The sequence below is a fragment of the Peromyscus californicus genome, unplaced genomic scaffold (genome assembly GCF_007827085.1).
Source record: "Peromyscus californicus insignis strain IS unplaced genomic scaffold, ASM782708v3 Scaffold_22__1_contigs__length_63687245, whole genome shotgun sequence".
NCBI classification, from domain to species: domain Eukaryota; kingdom Metazoa; phylum Chordata; class Mammalia; order Rodentia; family Cricetidae; genus Peromyscus; species Peromyscus californicus.
The window spans coordinates 45557374-45581081 of NW_026294525.1; the positions used below are offsets into that span (position 1 = coordinate 45557374).

Sequence of the window (23708 nt, forward strand, 5' to 3'; positions counted from 1 at the left end):
TTATCTGCAATCCCAGTGTTGGGTGGATCCCTGCAGCTCACGGGCGCCTAGCTGAATGGATGAACTCCAAGTTCAGCGAGAGACCCAGCCTCAGACAATGAGGGGGCTGGTACTGTAAACCTTGTCAAAAGCCCATGAACAGGGAGGTCATAGGTCCAAGCCACAGGGCAACGGTAGGAGGGTGGGGGAATACTATTGCTGTTCCGCTCAACTGACAGCTTGTCAAACCTCTTTCTAAACGTTTGTGCTTCTACCCATAGATTAGTGCTGCCTTCAGTCTTGGTCAGAGAAGCCTCGCTGTACAGTGGGCGGGGGCTAAAGTGCTGAGAGTGTTTGCTGTGTGCCCAATCAGAAATGGGTCGTCTGCGTCAACACCCCCACCAAGGCTCGGGGAGCATAGTGGAAGGGGGGAGGGGGAGGATGAAAGAGCTGGAGGATGGAGAGAGGATGGAGAGAATTCTGCAAGAGGCTGTTTTCTGGACAGGACATGGTCATTGTCATTACGAACTCACAACAGCTGTGGTGACCTACACAAGATCTGCCCAAGATGGAGTCCATCGACATTCCAGTATGGTTAGCGGAGGGATTTGTCAAGCCCCACTCTTGGGTAAGGAGCTATCGGCAAGTGACGGCTGCTAGGGGACAGGGAATCATTTTTCTTCAGTAGTATAGCCACTGGTAAAAAAAAAAAAAAAACCTATGGGACAGGTTTTTATAACCCCCACACCCATGCTCATGCAAGCTACCCCAGTTAAACTTAGTGGGACACACACACACACACACACACACACACACACGGGGGGGGGGGAATGGGGTGAATAAACAAAGTAAATGTATAAAATTGTCAAGAATTAAGTAAATGAACTACTTATCTCTGCAAAAGGTGGACAATGAGGAAGACATGACGCAGATCTCTGGCGTCCATATGGACACGCACATGCACTCATATGCACAAACCCACATAAACATACACTACAAACATAGCCTACAAAGCTTTTCGTGGGTTTATACTGGTAGGAGAATTATTTGGGTGATGTGCAGTGACTATTTGCACACACACTTCCAGACTGATTATGTACTACTCCCTGGAGTAAAAACAGACGTCTATTTGATTATGACCCACATGGATTTACCACAGCCCAGGTCAGCAAGTACGCACACGTGTATAAACAACCCAAAAACCTTATCCTATCGATGGGCAGCTCACTGAGAGCACACTGGTTTTGCCTCCTGAGCCTCCGTTACCAATGAGCTCCAACCAGTAATTTGGGAAAGAGGGCTCTGAAACTCTGGGAGAGTGAAACCACTTCTAGAAACACACGAGTTCATTACGACTCCATCTGTGCTGTTCGAATATTCAAGTTACGACAGGTCTCACACACACACACACACACAATCACCAAGTGTGGGCGTGAGAAAACTGCTTCCCATGTCTAAGATCAAGAGAGCTCTTGATGACTGCGATCTTTTCAACCACCAAGGCAAGCTCGCAGTCATTACCACGCTCTTGGTCTGGTGGTGCGGCGGCCAGATTCCCAAGGTATCACTAATTCTACGGCGGGCCACACTCTCGTACACACTGCTGTCGTCCAACGTCGCTCAGCTAGGCTTTGTGTGCTGCCCGGAGAAACAAGGCTGACAGGATGGCTTAGCACAGTGGTTCTCAACACGTGGGTCGAGACCCCTTGAGAGTGAATGGCCCTTTCACAGGGGTCGCCTAAGACCACACATAGGAAAGCACAGGTATTTATATTGCGATTCATTACAGTAGCAAAATTACGATTGTGAAGTAGCAGTAAAATAATTTTATGATTGGGGAAGGGGTCACCACAACATGGGAAACTGTACTGAAGAGTCACAGAATTAGGAAGGTTGAGAACCACTGACTTAGTAGGTACAGGAGCTTGAGACAAAAGCCTGATGAGCTGAGGTCAATCCCCAGAACTCACGTAAACAGGAAGAACAGGACTCCAAAGCTGTCCTCTGATTTCTACAGGTATGCCAAGACACGCCCCCTCTCTGGCAATAACAACAAATTTATAAAAAATGTTTAAGAAATAAGCTGGATGGTGGTGGCGCACGCCTTTAATCCCAGCACTCGGGAGGCAGAGGCAGACGGACCTCTGTGAGTTCAAGGCCAGCCTGGTCTACAGATCTAGTTCCAGGACATCCAGGGCTACACAGAGAAACCCTGTCTCAAAAAAAAAAACAAAAAACAAACATTTAAGAAATGGAAAAAAGGGGCTGGAGAGATGGCTCAGAGGTTAAGAGCACTAGCTGCTCTTCCAGAGGTCCTGAGTTCAATTCCCAGCACCCACATGGTGGCTCACTACCATCTGTAATGAGATCTGGTGCCCTCTCCTGTATACATAATAAATAAATAAATCTTAAAAAAAGAAAAACTGCCTAGTGTTCCCTGAACATTTTAAAAAAAAAAAAAAAGAAATGGAAAAAAATCCTATTTTTACCACATATAATACCAATGCGGTCATAATTTTGTTTCAGTTTAAAAACATTTAAAGTAAAATAAAAGGCAACAGAAAGGCTTCGTCAAGGTCCCATCTGTGACTGCTGCCCTCCATCAGTCCTTAGTTCTCAGCCCTTTGGAAGTGCCTCCACTGACTGACAACCACCTCTGTCTCGCCAAGGTCTTACCCTCCTTTCCAGGGTGAACTCAAATGTGGTGAGTTCTCAATGCAGGAGTGGAAAACCTGGCCCCCAAGCTCCCAGCTGGGAACAATTCCATATGGCTATCCCAGCTGCAAAGTTCCCCTGGGGTAGGTCACAGCATGGCCCAACTTCTTCCCATTCTTTACCAACAGTTGTCAAAGCCCAAAGCATGGACTCACGGATTCCCTCTGCTAATCCTCCAGTCTGCTTCTCAGGTGCTATGGTAAGGTTGTGCAGGTCTCTCTCATGTTAGAATCCTAGTGCACCGCTGAGAGGCGGGACTGTAAGAGGTGAGAATGAATGAATGACTTAGAGCCATGAGCCTAAGAGTGGGTTCCTAGGGCTGGGTGATGGTGGTGGTGCATGCTTTTAATCCAAGGCAGACAGAGGTGGATCTCTGTGAGTTCGAGACCAGCCTGGGCTACAGAGCGTATTCCAGAACAGCCAGGGCTGTTACACAGAGAAACCTTGTTTCCAAAAACAACAACAAAAAAAGAATGGGGTACTAATGAACACAATGTCCTTACACAGGATGAGTTAGTTAGATCTACATCCTTCTCTCTAGGGCACACATTTTCTGACTCTCTGACCTTCTGCCACAGGCCCAGCAGCTCTTCAGTCTTGGACTTTGCATCCTACAGAACTGTGAGGCAAAGCAATTTATTTTCTTGATGCATAAAAAAGATGGGAGTTAGGCAGAGGCCAAGCAAGGAGGCTGGGAACAGAACAGAGCAGGCAGAGGATTTGCCTAATAGGCATGAAACTCTAGGTTCTCTCCCCAGGACCACATAAAACGAACATCAGAACCCAGTAGCTGTGACAGATGCCTGTAGTCCCAGCACACTAGGCACCTTAGGTTACACAGAGAGCTGGAGCCCATCTGCGCTTCACCAGACTGTCCCGAAACGAAAAAAGAAAAACAATTAAAGTATCTCCCCATGGAAATGATCTCAACCAAACAGAAAGCCTCACTGGAAGTGCCCCATCTAAAAACAAGCAAGGCATTTCCACGACCGTCAAGGACTGACTTCTGAGAGCCAAATGTTGTCTTCATTCTGATATTTAAAGTTGTATACCATACTCAAAGGAAGGGACCCCCAAACCAAATTCCCTATTATTCTTCAATGTGCCGCAAATAAAACCAGTGGCAACTCTAGCTCTTGGTGACTCTCCAGTCTCCACAACTTGAGTTAGAGGCCACTGAGTGTTGTGGGGGTGGGTGGTCTTCACCGCTCCTATTTGGTTCCCTTCCGAATAGGAGAAGTTTGTCTAAAGGAAAAAAAATACCATATCCGCAGCTTACTCCTAATTATAATTCTTTAAAAAAAAAATTAAAACTATTATTACTGTGTGTTTATGTGTGCATGCGTGAATATCTGGAGGGGGGCAATAGAACATGCATGCCATGGTGTGTGTGTGTAGAGGTCGGAGGACAAACTGGAGTTGGTTCTCTCTATCCATCATTATATGGGTCCCAGGGATTAGCTCAGGGTGCCAGGCTTGGCAACAAGCACCATTTGCCCACTGAACCATCTCACAGGCCCTATTATTGCTTTGTTTTTTATTTTTTTAAATTTCTCTTATTTTTTGAGATTGTAATATAATTACACCATTTCCCTTTTCTCCTTCTAAACCCTTCCATAATCTTCTTGCTCTTTCAAATCCACAAACTCTTCTTTTTCATTTATTGTTGTTATACACATAGATATATTCCTAAATACATAAGCACAACGTGTTTAGTATGTACAGTGTTATTTGTACGTGTGTTTTCCAGGCTGACCACTAGGTCTTGGATAACCGAGTGGTCTGCTCTTCTTTGGGGAAGAGTATTTCTCTAGCTCTCGGGATTCCTTAGCTGCCTGCGGTTCTTTGTGTGGGGTTGAGGCCTCTTCAGTTTCTCATCCACATTAACATGTTGTCCTTGTTCCGCTCACGTACAGGCAGTCATGCTGGAGAGACTTGATGGATGCCTATAATTATTTTTTTAAAGCGACGTTTGTCTTTGTTTATAAAGGTGATGATAACAATCTAACACCCCGGATATCTTACAGTTTTACAGGCAAACAAATGTGTGTCTCAAATCTCATTTTAGGTCATTTAACTTAATGCACAGGCAATTATTTACATTAAAATATGCCATTAATAAGTAAAAAGAAAATCACATTTGCAAGAAAAAAAATTACAAAGTATCTCTATACAGCACGTTCAAGAAGCTTATCAAGTCCGTAGCATCTATTAACAAGAGCCAGGCAGTGAGAGCACCTTTACCAGGGGAGATGCAGAGGGAAGACACCGAATTACTTTGCACAGTCGTACTGACCAACACCAGAATGCTGACAGAGGTGCAGCTACCATTTCCATTTATTTATTTTTTTAACTGGAACTGCATACCAGGCGTAGTGGTGCATCCGAGCACCTGGAAGGCAGAGGCAGGTGGCCCCGTGCGAGTTCGAGGCCAGCCTGGTCTACAGAACGAGTTCCAGGACAGCCAGGGCTACACAGAGAGACCTTGTCTTGAAAAACAAAACAAAACAAAAAAAAAGAAGAAGAAAGAATATATTCTGATCTTCTGATCAGGGTTTCCTCTCCCTCGTCTTCCCAGTACAATTATCATTTTATAACTTCTTTAATTACGTCCACATCTTTGAAAAGAGACAGAGCTCAATGATTACAACCCTGCCTGACAAATGGGACCTTAAGTGATTGCCTACACCTACCTAAGTGTCCTCGTCCTCAGCCACAGTATAGAGACAAGGATGGCATCCACGTCATAGGATTATCATGAGTATTAAAACAGGCACAGGGCTGGTAGGGATGGTACAACCTGAAACCCCAGCACTTGGGAGGCAGAGCCAGTGGGATCTGGAATTCAAGGCCAGTCTCTTCATAAAGAAGGTCCTGTCTCTAGCCAATTAACCACACAAGCACACAGACAATGAAACGTTGAGGATTTAAAGTGGGCATGGGCTGGAGGGGCAGTTCAGCAGCTAGAGCACCCGCTGCTCTTCTAAAGGACCTGAGTTTGGTCTTGCACCCATATCAGGTGTCTCACAAGTACCTTTAACTCCAGTTCCAGAGGCTCTGCCACCTCCTCCTGCCCCCACAGGTAACCCCTCCACTGACATATAAAAAATACACCTAAAGTAGTAAAAATAAATCTTTAAATAAAAAAAAACATCGAGCACGCATGGTGGCACATGCCGGTAATTCCAGCACTTAGAAGAGTAGGGTAGGAGAATCATTGTGGAGTTCACGGCCAGACTAGACCCTGTCTCAAACAAAAACACAACTAACAACAACAAAAATTAACATTCCATTTATTCCTCTGTTTGTGAACACACATATGGAAGTCAGGGGACAGCTTGTGGGAACTGACCTTCCACCACGTGGATTCCAGGGGTTTAATTCGGATTGTCTGGCTAGATGGCAAGCGTCTTTACCCACTGGTCCACTGTCGCTGGCCTGAGAATTTAATATACTTTAAACTGCCATTAAAACAAATTATAGATATTGAATTAGGTGACTTTACTCCAAATTCATTACTCACTGGCTATGTGATCTCAGTTGAGAAGCCACTTACCTTCTGTGTATCAATTTCCCTCATCTTTAAATTACCAACCATAACAGGGTGTGGTAGAGATAAATGAGGCTATGTATGCATAAGGCTTTAAACTGCTGAGGAAGTCAAATTAGAGTACACTCCCCAGCAGTTATCCAATGCCTACTTAATGCCAGGTCAGCATACCCCTAGGCACTACTGTCTCCGGTTCTAGTATTTGGGACATTTACATGGAGGTCAAACCATCACCTCCAAAGAGTTCAAAGTCAGATTGGGCTACATAGCAAGACCAGACCCCATCTCAAAACAAACAACAATAACCATAGCAATAGTCATACATGAAGAATTCAAGCTGGGCACACATGGTAGCACATACATGTGATCCCAGCACTGAGGTGGTAAAGGAGCTTGCAGAGTCCCACCTCCTGCTTTACCACACCCATGTCAATGTCCTAACAGTGCTCAGAGAAGCACAAATTGGGGACAGCAGCCTCTAGTGTTTCCCAGGGAACTCTTTCTTCACTGGGCATCTCCTGGGACCAGAATTCTGTGGAATATACTGGTGACTGCCTGGATGAGGCTCTCACAGTGAGATGTTCAGAGAGATCCCATAATGGGGTTTCTGGGGTTAAAGGGCCAGTGTAGAAAAGTGGACTTTTGGCCTTTAGAGTTCTAAAAATGATACCGAAATTGAACTATGTGATTTGACATTCAAAAACAAGACTTTTCCCACTGATGTTACTAGGTTACAAGTCTTTGGAAGCATTAACCAAATTCAAAAAAAAAAGATGCAAGAAGTTTCTTGATTACATGGATGAAATTATATGGAAGAAAACTTTTGTATAGACGACTTTTATAGAGACAACTTTAAAAAATATTTAATTTTTATTTTATGTATATGAATGTTTTGCTCAAGTGTATGTATGTGTACCACGGTGTGCCTGGTGCCTGTGGGAGGCCAGAAGAGGGCATCAAATCTCCTGGAACTGGAGTTACAGACAGTTGTGAGCGGCCATGTGGAAGCTGGGAACAGAATTCAAGTCCTCTGCAAGATCCCTGAGCCATCTAGCTCACTAGCCCCCAAAGACAACTCTTTTATCCACATTGCACAGACACTCAGAATAAAGACGTCAAAGAAAACCGGCAGCTCACTTTACTAATTATACCAGGTCATTGATGTTCAAGTTGCTATAGCTCAAACTGAAGATTAATTAAGGAATCTCAGCCAGATGTGGTGAAGGGGGCCTGTAACTCAGAATTTAGGAAGCTGAAGAGTCTAAGGCCAGCCTGACATCTCAGCAAGACCCTGCTTCAAAATCCTGAAAAACAATAAAAAAGGACAGTAGGCAGGCAGCATACAAGCAAGTATATAAGCCAGATGTGGCTCAGGGGACATGGTGAAGCAGGCAGAAAGTCCTGCATAAATGGGTTTGGTGGACGGAGGCTCACATCTATAATCTCAGCTCTTCAGTCAGGAATTTCAGGAGTGCCAGGGAATTACACGAGTCTCATTACATACAAGAGACCCTATATCCAAAAATAAGTCAATAAATAAGTAAATGGGGAGAGGTGTGTTTCCTGTCTCTAGAATACTCTTAAAAAAAAAGTGCTTATTATGCCTCTGGATAGAGATCAAAGGAAAATTGTGGGAGCTGGTTCTGTCCTTCCACCATGTCGGTCCCAGGGATTTAACTCAGTTGGTTAGACCTGGTAGCCAGCACTTTTCCCTGGCTCACTGCTCCAGAATATGCATACTTCCTAATGTTGATTCTATGTTAAAGAAGACACCAACAACATTCAAGTGACTTTTTCCGTTGAGTCTAGATATCCAAATATTGCCAAGTACAGAGTTAATCTGGATTACAGAGGTTGAGAGTGCTCACATTTATTTTTGCACATGCAAGTGATTTTTCAGTTTGTATTGATGGTTTTCTGAAAAATAAGAGGGTGGACACAGGAGGATCAGGAGTTCAAGGCCATCCTCAGCTACATAGTAAATTCAAGGTCAGCCTGGACTCCATGAGACCCTGAGATGGATGGCTCAGTGGGTTACAGGTGCCTTGCTGAGCAAGCCTGATGTTCTGAGTTTGAACTCTGGAACCCAAGTAAAGTTGGAAGGAGAGAACCAATTCCACAAAGTTGTCCTGATCTCCACACATCTCCTTCCCAACAATAATAAATAAACAGGAAGTTTTAAAACAGCAACAGAATCAGAACAAAAAGTAAGACCAAAAACAGAAATGGGGGGGGGGTCACAAAAAGAATTATTGCCAAAACCCAGCATTTACCATGTACTTACTCTACAAGGTAACAGGCAGGATATTTTAAGGACTCTACATTATATGTCATTTTAAACTTTGTGACAATCCTATTTGATAGACAATGATGGTTCACTTCATACACACACACACACACACACACACACACACACACACAGAGAGAGAGAGAGAGAGAGAGAGAGAGAGAGAGAGAGAGAGAGAGAGAGAGAAATCTCTAATATCCAAGCACACACTCCAACAAAACATAGGTGAAGTTCCCAATTCCCTCTTTCCCACACATCCCCTCCGTTAGCGGCAGGTGTGAGAAGTAGCTACAGCTCCGGGCAGGACCACTCAGCCCATGTGGCTGACGGGGTATGAACCTAGTTGACTCCACAGACCACCAGACAGAATCACCGTACCCTGCAGCCACCTTTGCCTAAGCTGCCTGAAATAAGGTGAGGAGCTGGAGGCAGAGACTGACGACGCTGTCCAGGCGCATGTTACTGGCAGCACCCCGGGGGCACTGATGTCCACATCACCTTTTATCATTAGCAGTTGTATTTTGTCTCGAAATTAACATGAGGAGCCAGGCTTGGGAGCCCACACCCGGCATCTAGGCACCGGGGAGGCTTAGGCTAAACTAAGTTTGTGGCTAAACTAAGTAAGTTACATATTAAGTTCTATACTCAGCCTGGGCGACACTGTGAGACTCTAGCTCAAAAGCACAAAAACTGGAGGAAATAGTCATGTTTAATTCAGGATTTCTTATAAAAATGACATAAGAAATCATTACCCTTCCTTTTTAATTATTCAAGCACTCTTTACTAGATTATTCAGGAAATAAGTCTACTGGGGTGTTATTTCACCTCCAACAGAGGTCCTTCACTTTGCTGCCAATCATGTGGTTCCTGAAAGACGCTCGGAAACGGCAGGCTTGGGGGGGTAAAGTGCTGCTCCTCAAGCCTCAGCCCCAACAACCACCTGGAGAACTTGATAAAAACTCAGGATTTGGATATTTTACATTTCTAAAAGCTCTTTGGAATAATTTATCCCGCCGGCCCTGGCAAGATGAAGAGATGGAAAAGAGCACTTAAGATGGATAGGGCTATTGAAATGAAGCTTTTAAAAGTGAAAAGCGCTCCAATTCCCAGTCTGGGGTAGCTTTATCCTCAACAGCTCGTCCTAAAGTTGGAGCCCAGCTTTGCCAAGTTGCTAATACTCATTTTCACTCTGGATGTGATGTGGAAGCCAGCAAAGCATAAACTCCAGGACCTAAGTTAGAGTGCCACTGTACTACCCATGAGTGTCAACGTGCGAATTACTTGAGTCAACTGTGGAAAATACACAAAGAAAATGGGTAAGAATGTTTGAGCACAGACATATGTAACGTGTACAGAGAAAGCAATCAATGTCGCCTGGCCAGAAAATAAGGAATCTCAGTAGGCGGAGAGAAAGGCTCTAATATGGTATGAAGCACACAGCCTGAGGGGGAAAATAAGCCTTACAACACTCCTATCATTCCATAGTCCTGGAAACTGCACGGCCTTTGTGTATTCTGAACTTTGAATTTATCACAGTGTCATAGAGGCAAATGGTTCGCTATTAATTAGGATTTCCAAGAGTCAAGTGTGATTACCCCTAAGAGAAAACAAAGACTGTTCATTTAAAGCTCGGTTGCATAAATTACCCTCTGGCATCATGTTCCTGCAAAATTTCTTTAAGCAGTTCTCCCCTGGACAGGAGCGCACAATGGTTTCCTTGTGTGAGTAGGGACCACATGAAGGCATTTGGATTGGAAACCATGTCCCCGTGTCCTACTTTACATACACAAAGGGCATACACCCAGGATAAAGGACTCCATCTCACTACATCTCAGTTCCTTTAACAGTTCTCAAAATCAATGAGTTAGATTAAAAAAAAAAGTTAAATCAGAACCTAGGAGATGGTAGTGGTGCACACCTATAATCCCAGCACTGAGGAAACGGAAAAACCACTGCAAGGTCAAGGTCAACAGGGCTAGCAGACTGCCCCCCCCTTCCTTTTTGAAAGACTCGTTTATCTATCCATCCTTCCATCCATCCATCCATCCATCCATCCATCATCATGTACACAGTGTTCTGCCTGCCCACCAGAAGAAGGCACCAGATCTCATTATAGATGGCTGTGAGCCACCTTGTGTGCTGGGAATTGGACTCAGGACCTCTCTCTGGAAGAGCAGCCAGTGCTTTCAACCTCTGAGCTGTCTCTCTAGTCCCAGACCCTGTTTCAAAATAACAAAAAGGACCAGCCTGGAGACATATGTCTGTAATCCCGACACTGAGGTGGAAGAAAGAAGATCGGGAGGTAAGATCACCCACGGCTACATGACAGCTCAAGGCCAGCCTGAGACATATGGGGGTGGGGGTGGGAGCAGGGGATAGTAGACTGTATAAATTTTATGGTTCTTCAAAGCTTATATATATTCTTACATAGCTCAATGTATTCTCATTTTGTTTCTATCTAATATCTAACAAAAACCACACACTGGACAATGCATGTCCATGACATGGCTTACCTCAGTGCTAATGTCACCAATGCCTAGTTATTACCCTCAGATGACCTGAGGTAAAGAGGAGAGCTGCCCTAAATGTGCACACATCGGTGGATCTCAGTGGAGCCACCAGCTCGCCCCGCCCCCATTCCCAGGGTGGCAAGAGCCTAATTCACAGCAGCTCTCCTGCTGCTGCCTAAAGGAGGTCTCTCAAACCTCAGAATGGCCAAGTTGACATCTGCTACTTTCTTGAACACAGACATGGTCGTTGTGGCATGGATCTGCAATGTCTATTAGAGCTGGTGTTGAAGGCTTGGGCCCAGTGCAGGAGGATTGGAGGTGGGCTGAGGGGAGGGCTCTGGCCTCACCCATGGATGAATTCATAGATTAACAACCTACTGGAAATGACAGGAACTTTATGAGGTAAGGTCTGAGGCGAGCAGGTCTCCCAAGCTCTGCCTTGCTAGCAGCCTAGGAGCAACACAGTGGATTAACCTTAGGCTGAAACCTTTAAAACCGCAAGCCAAAGTCAATCTTCCTTTTAAGGATGGGATAGAGAGTCAGTCTTCCTCTTTTAAGGATGTGGAGAGCTGGCACATCGTAGTGTTTTCTAAGGCTGTTCAACAGTCCTATCTACAGATGCTCCTGAAGATACCCTTGTGAATTTAACCCATCCCTCTTTCTTCCAAACCTCAGCTGAGGCAGAGTACCTTTCCCTGTCAGGTGTTGACTCAGGAAATAGTCATCTGGAGCCGTTATCTGTCAAACTCTGTAGTGGTAAAAATAATCAGGCTTGGACTCATGGATCCAGAGACTCTTCCAGCACGTCCTCCACCCTCCCACAGCGCCCCTCTTCAATCCCCACCCCCACCAAAAACAAACAAACAAACAAAAAAACAAAATCCACAACAAAAGAAAACACAAGTCTGGCTTGGTTCCGGATTCAGTGTACCAGGACTCACAACTTCATTTCTTTTTTTTGTTTGTTTGTTTGTTTGTTTGTTTTTTGAGTCAGGGTTTCTCTGTGTAGCTTTGGAGCCTGTCGTGGAACTTACTTTGTAGACCAGGCTGGCCTCGAACTCACAGAGACCCGCCTGGTGCTGCCTCCTGAGTGCTGGGATTAAAGGCGTGCGCCACCACCGCCCAGCACAACTTCATTTCTAGACGGAATTAGGCTGAGTTAGAAAACCACATGGTTTTCTTCTTCTTCCCATCAAATAAGTGTCCCCTGTCACACAAGACAAGCAACTATACTTTTTTTTAAATGTATACAAAGAATGGAATTAACATCTGGAAGGTGACATCAGCATGAGTCTTCCACCGCAGAAATTACTTCACAGTCTAATTTTAAAAATTCTCCTGCTTTCTGGCAATATTCACCCTTTCCTCCTCAGCGCCAGGTGTCTCACACACTGGAGCAAGTTGTACTCCCACATTTATTTATTTTGGGGTGCTTATACAGGGGAGGGTAGGTCATGTTTGCCTCGTTGTACATGTGGAAGCCAGGGGAACAACCCGCGAAGAGTCAGGGCTCTCCTTCCCCGACGTGGGTCCCAAGGATCAAACTCAGGTTGCAGGTCTGGCAAGCAAATTTTACCGGCTGAGCCAGCTCACCAGCCTGAGTTCTGGGACAGGCAATCTCATTACTTGGCTGCGTCTAAGTTTCGATTCTCTCTCAACCAGTGAGATTTGGGCCTTAGCAAGAGGGTGGGCATGTGTCATGTGTTTCCACCACCGGCTCACTCCATCCTCAGTGAGCACGCAGCCCTGCTGAGCATGCATCAGGTACTGTTCAAGACACAACCTCCTCAAGGACCTTAAGGTCCCGTAGCAGGCAAGACAAACAGACAAATGTAAGTGGTCCACTCCACTCCAAGAGGGCAAGTGCTCTCAAGAAAGCAGAGGGAGGGAGGGGAGCATGGGGCTTGGGAATGGTTGAGAAAGTCCACTCTGAGGGTAACATCGGAAAGGTGCGAGAGTCAAGGCACCCAGCTGGAGGTACAGAGAACAAACTGTACATGCAGCAGCTGTGCCATAGAAGGGGCCCGACATCTTGGAGAAGCAGGAAGACAGTCAACGGGTGAACCCTGACAGGGTTGAGTATAGGGGAACACAGGGAATGAATTCGAGCCTGCAGAAGAGGAAGCATGAGAAAGTCAAGTTAACAGTACAGACAGTAACAAGAATAAAGCAGCCGATGAGCGCTGCGCCCTGACTGCGTGCGGAATGCAATGTCTAGCCGGTCAATGCATTCATTACCTCCGAGGTAGAGAAAGCAAGCAGCCAATTCCTCTAACAAGGACGGTGAGCTCACACTATCCGAATTAAAGATCTAGAATGTGGACAGAAAGAGCAGTCCAAACCTCCACAAGGTGTGCTTCTCTGAAGAAGTTTGTGTTCTTGTTCCCACCTTAACATGTTTAAAACATGTGTTAATTCATTTCCCCATGCATCCTGAAAACGTATAAGGGCTGGGTGTGGTGCTACATGCCTGTAAAGCACCTGGTCTACACAGGGAGTTTTAGGCAAGCCAGGGCTTACAGAGTGAGACCTTGTCTCAAAACAAAATAATACATAAAAACAAACAAACTATACACACACACACACACACACACACACACACACACACACACACACACACACATATATAAAACAACAACAACAAACAGCCTTGGTTGTGCATGCCTCTAATCCCAGCACTTGCAAGACAGAGACAGGGCGATTAGACTGTCATCTTTACCTAAAAAGAGAGTTCAAGGCCAGCCTGGGTCACAAAACAAACAATAATAATGAAAGCCCCAAACAGACTACACCCCATAATTCCTCAAAAATGACAGAGGTCTTACTTTCAATGTGTGAGTTTTTCACGATTTTCAAACCTGTTTTATACCACAAAATTAAAGGGTTCAAATCATGAAAAATTCAGTAAATTGTGTGGAACACTATTCCGAGTTCAAACCCTGCTCTGAGGACATCCTTCGGTTTGGTGGCTGACTCCTTGAGCATGGCCTCTTTTTGTTCCAAGACATGAGGTACAATGATGTTCCTGAACACTGCAAGTCATTGATTTCACCAGAGCCAAGAGCTCTGGGTAGATAGATTGTTCTGCAGGCACATTCCCTTCTCCGCTGTGCTCACGTGTGAAAGGTATCCGTACATACAGAAGCATGCCAAGAGAGCCGGGCTTGGTAAACACCGCTAATGAGTGGAAGCAGCTGGATGTACCTACATAAAGAACTTCATTAAGGTCTCTATTACCCTCTTCCCACTAATTAGGAAATGGTTTGAAAGTATCTCCTAAACACAAGGAGACTGTGACCAACTCAGAAACAGTCACTGAGTGTCTCTATCAGATGCTCAAGGCAAGGATTCCAGGGATGGGGTACTTAGCCTGTAGGCCTGCCTAAGCCTCACTGTCCCCTGGACAGGTAAGATCCGGGAAGGTCTGCAGGAAGGCACCCTGGTGCAGAAGGCGCCGGAATAAACTTGTACTTACTTCTTTAAAAAAGCCACTTACCTAAAACATCAAATATCAGCAGGTCACATGTCTACCCAAATATAAATTAGTGATGAAGACTAGACCTTCAAACAGCAATAAGCCAAGAGTTGGGAAGTGGTTTTTAAAGCACTCTGTAAGCATCCAGGAGCTGATCTTCAAAGTATCAACTGCTTGTTTTCATTTCTGTGGCTATTTAAATCACCAGGAGGAAATCTGTACTCCCCATATGCACATATTTTGGTGAGAAGAGAATCAGGGTTTTTAGATCCCACCACAACCATCAAGGGCATTTTGGAAAGAATGTAAGAGCTAGAGGATGGGGAAGGGTCGTGGAATACTGCTTCTGGACATGACAGGGGTGTCACCCCCCGGAACTCGCAGAAGACCTGCCTGAGAGTGAGCCATACACATTCTGTGATGGATAACAGAGAGGCTCCATCCCTAACTGAGGAACTACTGGCCGGTGAATTGCTGGGGAAGAGAAGTCACTTTTCTTCAGTAGGTACTGGTAAATTCTCCATCTCCACTAAACCCCACCCCTAGGTTTATGCAAACAATCCTAGTTAACTCGGTGGATTAAAACAACAAACTGGTAAGGGGGTAACTGGCTGGGAAAAGAAGGGGGTCAGAGGTGGTGGGAGGAAAATAAGACAGGGCCAGGGGGGCGAAAGTGATCAAAACACATCACACACACTTATGAAATTGTCGAAGAAGTGGAGAATACCTTAAAAAGAATTAAGGGCATTTTATTCTACAGAACTACTATCAAGGTAATAAAGCTGCTGGACCAAATCCAAGTAAGTTGATACAAAGAGAATCAATAGAAATGAGCAAGCTATAGGTCATATTACTAAAAAGTAAAAAATCATGTGAATGCCGGGCGGTGGTGGCTCATACCTTTAATCCCAGCACTCGGGAGGCAGAGCCAGCTCGATCTCTGTGAGTTCGAGCCCAGCCTGGTCTACAGAGCGAGTTCCAAGATAGGCTCCAAAACTACACAGAGAAACCCTGTCTTGAAAAAAAAAATGTGAAGTTTATGGAAATACAGAACCTAAGCAGAGTGACTCCAGGGAATGAGCAAAAGAGGGAACGGTGCTGGGCAAGCACACTGGGAAGGATGGACAGATTTCGAGAAACAGAATAAAAGCGCCACAAAGACAAACAGCAGCCATATAAAACAGTCACTGCAGCCTTATGAGGCCACCAGACCCCAGCACAAAAATTCAAATAACGTCATTGTCCAGCATCATAAATTATTTTGGTGGAAACATGGTGTGGTGGCCCATGCCTATAATCCTAGCACATTAGAGTCTGAGGCAGAGGAATTACAAATCTGAGGCCAGCCTGAGCTATAAAGGCATGCCAGGGTCACACAGCCTGACCCTGTTGTCAAAAAAACAAAACAAAACAAAACAACAACAAAAACTAGAATAAATAAAATGAGGGGGCTGTAGCTGCAAAGCTTCCACAGATACTGGAAGCCAGGCAGGTCCAGGAGACTGGGGAACCAGGAAGTCTCATACTGCATGAACAAAAGGTTCAATTAAGTATAGTAAGTTCTCAAGAAAGACAGGCTAGTGAGCCAGAGAGCCTCGAGAGCACTGATTTCATTCCTGACACTATCCGACTCCATACATTAAGAGCCTGGAGCAGATCTCCAGACCTAAAGTCAGCAGGATGGTTTACATTTATGAATGCTTGAAAACTGTCCTCCCAAGGAGTCTGGAAGCCCACAGATGTGAGAACTACTTTATAACTCACAGAAGCCAGATGTGCCGGTGACAGTCCTAGTCAATAGGGAGCCAGGCGCGGGAGGCTGGGGACCGGAAGATCATTCTTGGTCACATAGCAAGTCTGAGGCCGGACTGGGCTACACAGGGAACGCCAGGCCATTCGGGGATAGAGTGAGACCTTGCCTCAAAAAAAAAAAAAAACCAAAAAAAAAACAAAAAACAGGGCTGGTGAAATGTGAAGGTCCTCGCTGCTAAGGCCGAGGCCTTGAGTTTGATCCCTGGAATCCACCTGGTGGAAGGATTCCTGTAAACTGTTCTTTCATCTCACACATGTGTGCACAGACAATAAAAAAAATTAGTGTCTAAAAAACAACAACACTTATCATTGGAATTCCTAAGTCCTTTTTAGTAAATATCTCAAACCTAAGTTTTACCTTTTGTATATGAATAACCATATTCATTCACTCACTAATTTGTTTATCTGTGTATCTGTTTATTATCTATTTATTTGTTATTTTGACAGTCTGGAAATGCAGCCCTGGCTTTACTTTTCGTGTGTGAATACCCACATTCATTCATTCATTCATTTATTCAATTTTGACAGTCTGGCAATGCAGCCCTGGCTTTACCTTTTGTGTGTGAATACCCACATTCATTCATTCATTCATTCATTCATTCATTCATTCAATTTTGACAGTCTTGCAATGCAGCCCTGGCTGGCTTGGCATTTACTATGTAATCCAGGCTAGCCCTGCCTTGGAGGCAATCCTCCTGCCTGTTTCCAAAGTGCCTCAGCTAGATGAGCACACCTCCACACCTCGACAGTACTCATTCATTTTAAAATCCTAACTACAGAGCGTGTGCCACACTAACCCTAATGACAGCATCTTCTTCCCACAGTCAACAGTATCAAGCTCTAAACTGTGAGGCTGGGTAAGAACCTGACCAATCATACTTCTAAAATGCTCCCTTAGCCCAGGTAAGCATTTTCATGTGGAGGTCATGCTGTGAGACAGACTCATCACAGATGTGCAAATTTTAGAGGTGCCTTTTCTACTTCCGGTAATCCCAGCACTGGAGGCTGAGGAAGGAGCCTCAGGAGTTCAGGCTAGCTAGTGAGTTTGAAGCAGGAAGTTTACAAAAGACCCTGTCTCAAACGAACGAACCAAAAGGAAAATAGAAAGAAAGAAATGAATGGGCTGCACCAGTTAAGAGATCATGTAGCTCTTGCCGGGAACCAAGTTCAGTTCCCAGCACCCAGAACAGTTGGTCACAACTCCAGTCACAAGGGGATCCGTGGCCTCTGCCCTCACGCCTCAATTGGTCCTTACATTCATACGCACAGAGCCACATTCATAGACATAATTTAAAACAAAGTGAAATTCTAAGAAAGAAATAAGCAAAAGTCAAAAACAAAATATAACAACCAAGTGAGCTGGATGTAGTGGTTTGTGCCTGTAATCCCAGCACTTAGGAGGCATTACAAGGACTGTCACGAATTCAAGAGTAGTCTGTGCTACATATGAGTTTCAGGCCAGCCTGTCTCAAAACAGCAAATAATAATAATAACAATAAATAAATTAGAAAAGTTTTAAATGGGGCTGCAGAGATATCTCAACGGTTATGAGGACATATTGCTCTTGCAACAGACTCAAGGTTGGTTCCCAGAACCCACACCCAGGGGCTCACATCTGCCAGTAATTCCCGGTCTAAGATATGAGACACCTCTGGCCTCATTGGCATCTGCACTCACATGCATATAGCCCAACAAAGACACAAATACACACCATTAAAAATAAATCTTAAAAAAAAAAAAAACCACCCCAAATAAATGTTAAACGTTACATTTTCAAACATCGACTTGAGAAAGTGTTTTCAACATTTAAAACATTCAGAGGCTGGAATATAGTTCCGTTGGTGGAAGGCTTGCCTTGCCCAGGGGTCCCCAGCCCGGAAAAACAAAACAGTAGGTTTATAAAGCATTCATAAGACCTTATACATTGCAAATTTAACACACTTTCAGATTGTGCTACAGTATATTTTTGTTTTGTGTTTTTAATACTATCAACATGCTGAATGTCTGGGTGAACGAGTACATTTTTCAATGAAAAAGTTCCAGCGATGGGTTTAACTTCGATGCTTGTTTCACCAGATTAACTCTGATTTCTGTTTCACCAGACAGTACAGCGGGGGCGGGGGAGGGAGGGTTGTCCAAGATTTCTACATAAACTTACCGCCATTAATTAACTCCGGTTAGAGAGGAGCAAAAAGGCAGGAGAGGACAGAAATAAAAACTGAAAGAAAAAAGAAAGAAAAAAAAAACCCGGCAGAAAGCTGGCCCTTCCTATCCAAGGAGAACTAATTAACGCAGATTAATGAAACAGAGCCACGGAGGGCTGGGAAACCAGATTCCTGCTTTAATCTGGTAGACTGAGAGTAAATTCGGTGGCGCTGGAAGCCAACGATCAGATCAGCTAGCTACCGAGGAAAAGCAGCCTGGGCCGGAGTCGACTCCCTCAAACACCGTCTTGGAACCCGAGCCGCAAGCTTCCAACTCGGGTCTCCAGCCGGGCACGCGTGAGGCCGTGGGGACCCCCGTCTGCAGCCTGCTCCCGGCCAGCCTCGCAGAAGCACCCCCGATGCAGCCAGAGACCGGGAGCCGGCGGGGTGCTCACCCAGAGCCAGGCCACTCGCACCCGCCGCCAGGGTCGGGAAGTCTGGGAACTAAGTGGCCGGGCGGGGACACCGCGCAGGCAGCCGGGGAACAGGCGCCAAGCTGCCGTGCTCGTTTGTGGGGGGAAGGAAGGAGTTCCTGGGGCGCGATCCGGAATGCACTCGCTGACTTCAGCCCATCCCCGGCCTGGCGGAGCCCGCCTGCTCCGCCGCAGGCTGCCCCGGAGGCCCATAGCCCTCCCGGAGCCCCGGTCCCGGCGGTCACTCACCCAGCTCCTCCGCCTGCAGCCGGAGCGGAGCGCACACAGCGAACAGCAGCGCCAGGACGCCCGGCCCACCGGCCCCGGCCCCCATGGCCCGGCCGGGCTCCAAACCCGCAGGATCGACCTCCCGGCCCGTCCCCGCGCCGCCGCTGCCCTCTTGGGGCAGCCTCCTCCGCGGCCCCGGCGCGGCGCGGGCCCCCCGGCACCGATCCCTCCGGGCCGCCCGCGCCCGCAAGAGGGCGTGTCCGCCCCGCCCCGCCCGCCCCCTCCTCCTGGTGACCCGCGGAGCCACCCGCCTCCGCTCAAGGGGAGCGCCTGGTTTCGTCCCCCTTCTGCTCTCCCCCCCCCCCACACACCTCCACCCCCCTCCCCGCGCGCGCCACCTGCCCCGATCCACGTGAACACGGAAATCAAAAGTTCACCTGGCGCGCAGGCCCTCCTGCCTGCCCGCCCGCCCGGGAGCCGGGGCGGCTCGCTGAGACTCCGCCCCTCGGGCACTTGGTCGGCTCCACCCGGCTTGGAGGTCCGCCAAGGCGGTGCAGGGCACCCCACATCTGATGGGGTGATGGCGGTACCTGGTAAAAATCCAGTTCACGTCCATCCATAGTCTCTCTCCCTCTGTCTGTCTCTGTCTCTCCGTCTGTCTGTCTCTCTGTTCTTTCATTCATTCCGTGGTTTAGCTCTGCTGTCTACTCGTCGTCTGGGCGCGTAAAATCCACGCGGCATTTGCAGAACTTGGAAATAACCGCTCAGTACCAATGGCGATCGGTGACGCCGAGGGTGTCCTTGGAGCACATTCGGGGAGATCATCTAATCTGATGGATGGCCAGAGGGCTACGGGGAGCAGTGCTGCCCCCGAGGGTGAAAGGGCGGAGAACTGAGTTCGTGACCAGGTTGTTCCGAGGAGTAGACCTTCGGTTTGGCCGGGGCTCGGCAGGCAGGTGGGTGCCTGGCCAGAAGTGGGAACCTCTGTGCAGAGGAGGGCCTGTAAGAGATGCTTAAACTCTAGTGACCTCAGAGTCCCCAAAGCTTCGTGCCGAGCAATGACTGATCCACCTCTCGGAGGTGATGGCGAAGTCTTGAGAGAGGCAGGATGGGCCGCTGAAGAGTCGGGAGTCTATTGCTGAGTTCCCTTGGGGTACTGGCCGTGAAACTGGACAGAGAGAGGGTAAATACTCGTTTTAGTGACTGTCCCCATTAGGTCCCCCGACCTTCCTCTGCGGGGTCACAGCCTTAGCGCTAGCTCGAGCACCACCTCGCGGCCGCTGGGAATTATTACACATAGAGGTTCAATTACACCTAGAGGGAAGGGCGACTAGGCCCCTGAGGAATGTCAGCCCCACCAAGGCCACGTGATCTTTGGAATCCTCTCCACTCCCCAGCTCCAACCCTACGCTGGCAGGTATGTATAACTTTTCGCCTTAAAAAATAATAATAATTTTTTTTTTGGATTGAGGTTTCTTGTTTGTATTGAGAGAACTTCTCTAGTATCCTTGGCTGGTCTTGAGTTTGATAAGTATTGGGAGGCTAACCTTGAACTTCTGATCCTTCTATCTCTACCTCTCTGAGTTAGGGGAATACAGGTCCGCACCATCCTGCCTGGCTTACACTTTAACTTTTGAGATTTAAAGTGAGATTTGGCAGTGGACTTTGCACTCTCCACGATAGCAATCTTAGAGGAAAGAATTCCAGCTTTCGAAGTGAAGCCTCGCTCAGATCTGAGTCCCAGGGCCAGCCTCTGACTGGGACAGATCCTCCTGCCTTCAGGGTTAACTCTCCTGGTTGTCATAGAGAGGAAATAAATATGTATATAAGGATTTAGCATGCAAACGAGGTACTTAAATAGTAGGCTTATGCTCAAATCAAAAGTAAATATACTTTCATGGAAATGTCGACTATCTTTTCACACACTCCATAAAAAGTTACCATTTACTAACTTCATCTCTCCCTGTTACCTTTCCTTTTAAAAAATAAACTGTTGCCGGGCTGTGGTGGCAAACGCCTTTAGTCCCAGCACTCAGGAGGCAGAGCCAGGCGGATCTCTGTGAGTTCGAGGCCAGCCTGCTCCACCAAGTGAGTTCCAGGAAAGGCGTAAAGCTACACAGAGAAACCCTGTCTCGAAAAACCTATATATAAATTGTCTTGTTTGAGACAGGGTCTAACTGTGTAGCCCTGGCTGGCCTGGAATTCACAGATAGCCACCTCCGTCTCCCAGGTGCTGAGATTAATTTTGACCACCACAACGGGCTTTTAAATTAAAATTTTAAAATCACATTTTCGTTTGTTTTGTGCATATGTGTAGGTCCGCACGTGTGGAGGTTAGAGGGAGTTTGTGGGCGTTCCTTCTGGCGTTCCACTGTTGCAGGACCCCAGGATTGAACTGGGGTCACTCGGGCTTGACAGCAGATCCTTTATCTGCTGAGCCATCTCACTGGCCACAGCTTCCCTTTTCAGGTTGTTTCTAAGAAAGTGAATTTGGACAGCTGCTGGCTGGCTCTAACAGGTTTGCCTCTGTGGACTGTGAATGAAGCGAAGACAATCAGGAGCATTGTGGACCAGTGAGGAGGAATTCATTGGGTGAGTCAGGTGAGCTCTGGTGACCTTTTCCGTCTCAGTCAATACTTTATGAATAGTCATGTCTTTCTACACTGAAGTCCTCAGCCGGATTAAGGGAAGAATTAGGATCCGGCAGCAAGGAGGATTCAGAAAGACCAACTGGCCCCACCGCCTTCCATTATACCAATCCCTTCCTTGAATATGAAAGAAAATGTCTCCATGACAAAAACCACAGGGGCCAGTGACAGTGGATAAAGGTGCTTGCTGCCAGCATCAGAACCCAAGCTCAACTCCTGGAACCCACGTGTTGAGAGGAGAGCGCCAACTCCCACAAGCTTAGAAAAAACTCGGTAGCCAAGCATGTCATCCAGGCTCATGATCCCACTGTAGGCTAAGGCAGAACTTTACCGACAACCTGGGCTGTAGAGTGAGATCCTGTCTCAAAAAAGAGCAGACAGAGCTAGGTGTAGTGACACATGTCTGCAGTCCCAGCACTTGGGATCCATGCAGGCAAACTCATACACATAGAATGAAAATACATCATTTTTAAAAGCTTTTTTAAAAAAAATTTAACAGAGATTTATGCGGCAATGCATAGCCTAAAAAAAAAAAAAACCTCACTGTTTCATACTGTAAGAATAACTTAACTTAAAGTAGTGCCTAGTCTGATCTCAACATTGACCTTGATTCCAAAAAGGGGGAGGGGACAGGAGACGGAGGGAGGAATGACTGGACTGTAGCTCAGTAGGATGGACTGACAAATATAAACATGTACACATTATTGCATTTTTCCATAAAATTAAGTAAACACTCACTAAGTTAATATATATCAAAATACAACAATTATTTTTGTTGGTTTGGTTTTCGGTTTTTTGAGACAGGGTTTCTCTGTGTCGCCCTGGCTGCCCTGGAACTCATTCTGTAGACCAGGCTGGCCTCTTGCCTCCCGAGTGCTGGGCTTATTAAACTCATGTGTCACCACTGCCTGGCAAAACACAAATTCTTCCATCAAGAATATATGCTTGTTTTAATTCTAAGATTTCACTATAAAAAAATAAATCTAAAATCTTTTTAAAAAATCTTATTTTGTGTATGAGTCTTTTGCCTGCATGTATGTATATGTATACACTGTGTGCATGCCTGGTGCCTAAGGAGGTCAGAGGAGTCAGATCCCCTGGAACTGGAGTTGCTGATAGCTGTGAGCCGCCATGTTGGTGGTGGGAGCTGAACCAGAACTCTCTATAAGAGCAACACGTGCTTTTAACCACCGAGCCCTTTTTTAAGCCCCTTCATTTTAATTTTTCAAAGCTAATATATTATGGGATTTCCAACCAAGTTTCTCTAATGAAAACAGTAGTCACTAGGACATCTCCCACAGTGAAGTGTGGAAGGGTCCCAGGAAGGAGTCTCTCATCAGCCTTTGACATACCAATCCCTCTATTTGCCATGCACTGTTTATTTTGTGTATCTTATTGCAATTTGTGCTTATATATTTTTAGCCCGTTATAATACACAGCTGCAGGTAAGGGCATACCTTATTTGTGTATATAGTATACATGTCCTAGTTTGCTTAAATAAGAGAAATTAAATAGAATTACAAGCTCAATATGTTTCTAAAGTAATTAGAAAACTTCAAACTAGATTTTGGTTCAGTCTGATGACCTAATCAATTTTATCCTTAACCTTGAGTGACCCTGAGTATGACTCCATGACTATGAAGATGAGATCTGAGGTATAAAATCGAAACCTTATAGGCATCTATCTCCTGCTGCCAAGCCTGGACAGAAATAGGGTCCTAGGGTTCTGATTTTGAGATAGGATCCTCTATAGTTTGTGCTGCCCTTAAACTTTAGCTTGCTGTGTATATAAGGATGACTTGAACTCTTGATCCTCCCGAGTGCTTAAATTATAGGTGTATATTACCACACTGAGCTTCCCTGTTGATTAAAAAAATAAAATCAAAA

At 46.0% G+C, this 23708-nt stretch overlaps 1 protein-coding gene across 2 annotated transcripts in view; it reads right to left on the minus strand.

Annotated features, from left to right (window-relative positions):
- Positions 1-20068, minus strand: part of Dcbld1 (discoidin, CUB and LCCL domain containing 1) — an 82816-nt gene extending 62748 nt beyond the window's left edge. The window contains exon 1 of one of the 2 annotated variants that reach the window (XM_052751343.1): positions 19764-20068. Coding sequence is in view for 1 of the 2 variants with exons in the window: in XM_052751342.1 (XP_052607302.1) it covers positions 19195-19279 (85 nt within the window). In the remaining variant the exon portion in view is untranslated. Of the gene's footprint in view, positions 1-19194; positions 19398-19763 lie in introns of those variants that run through there. The other variant, XM_052751342.1, reaches the window with a different exon arrangement.
- Positions 20069-23708: the final 3640 nt, after the last annotated feature.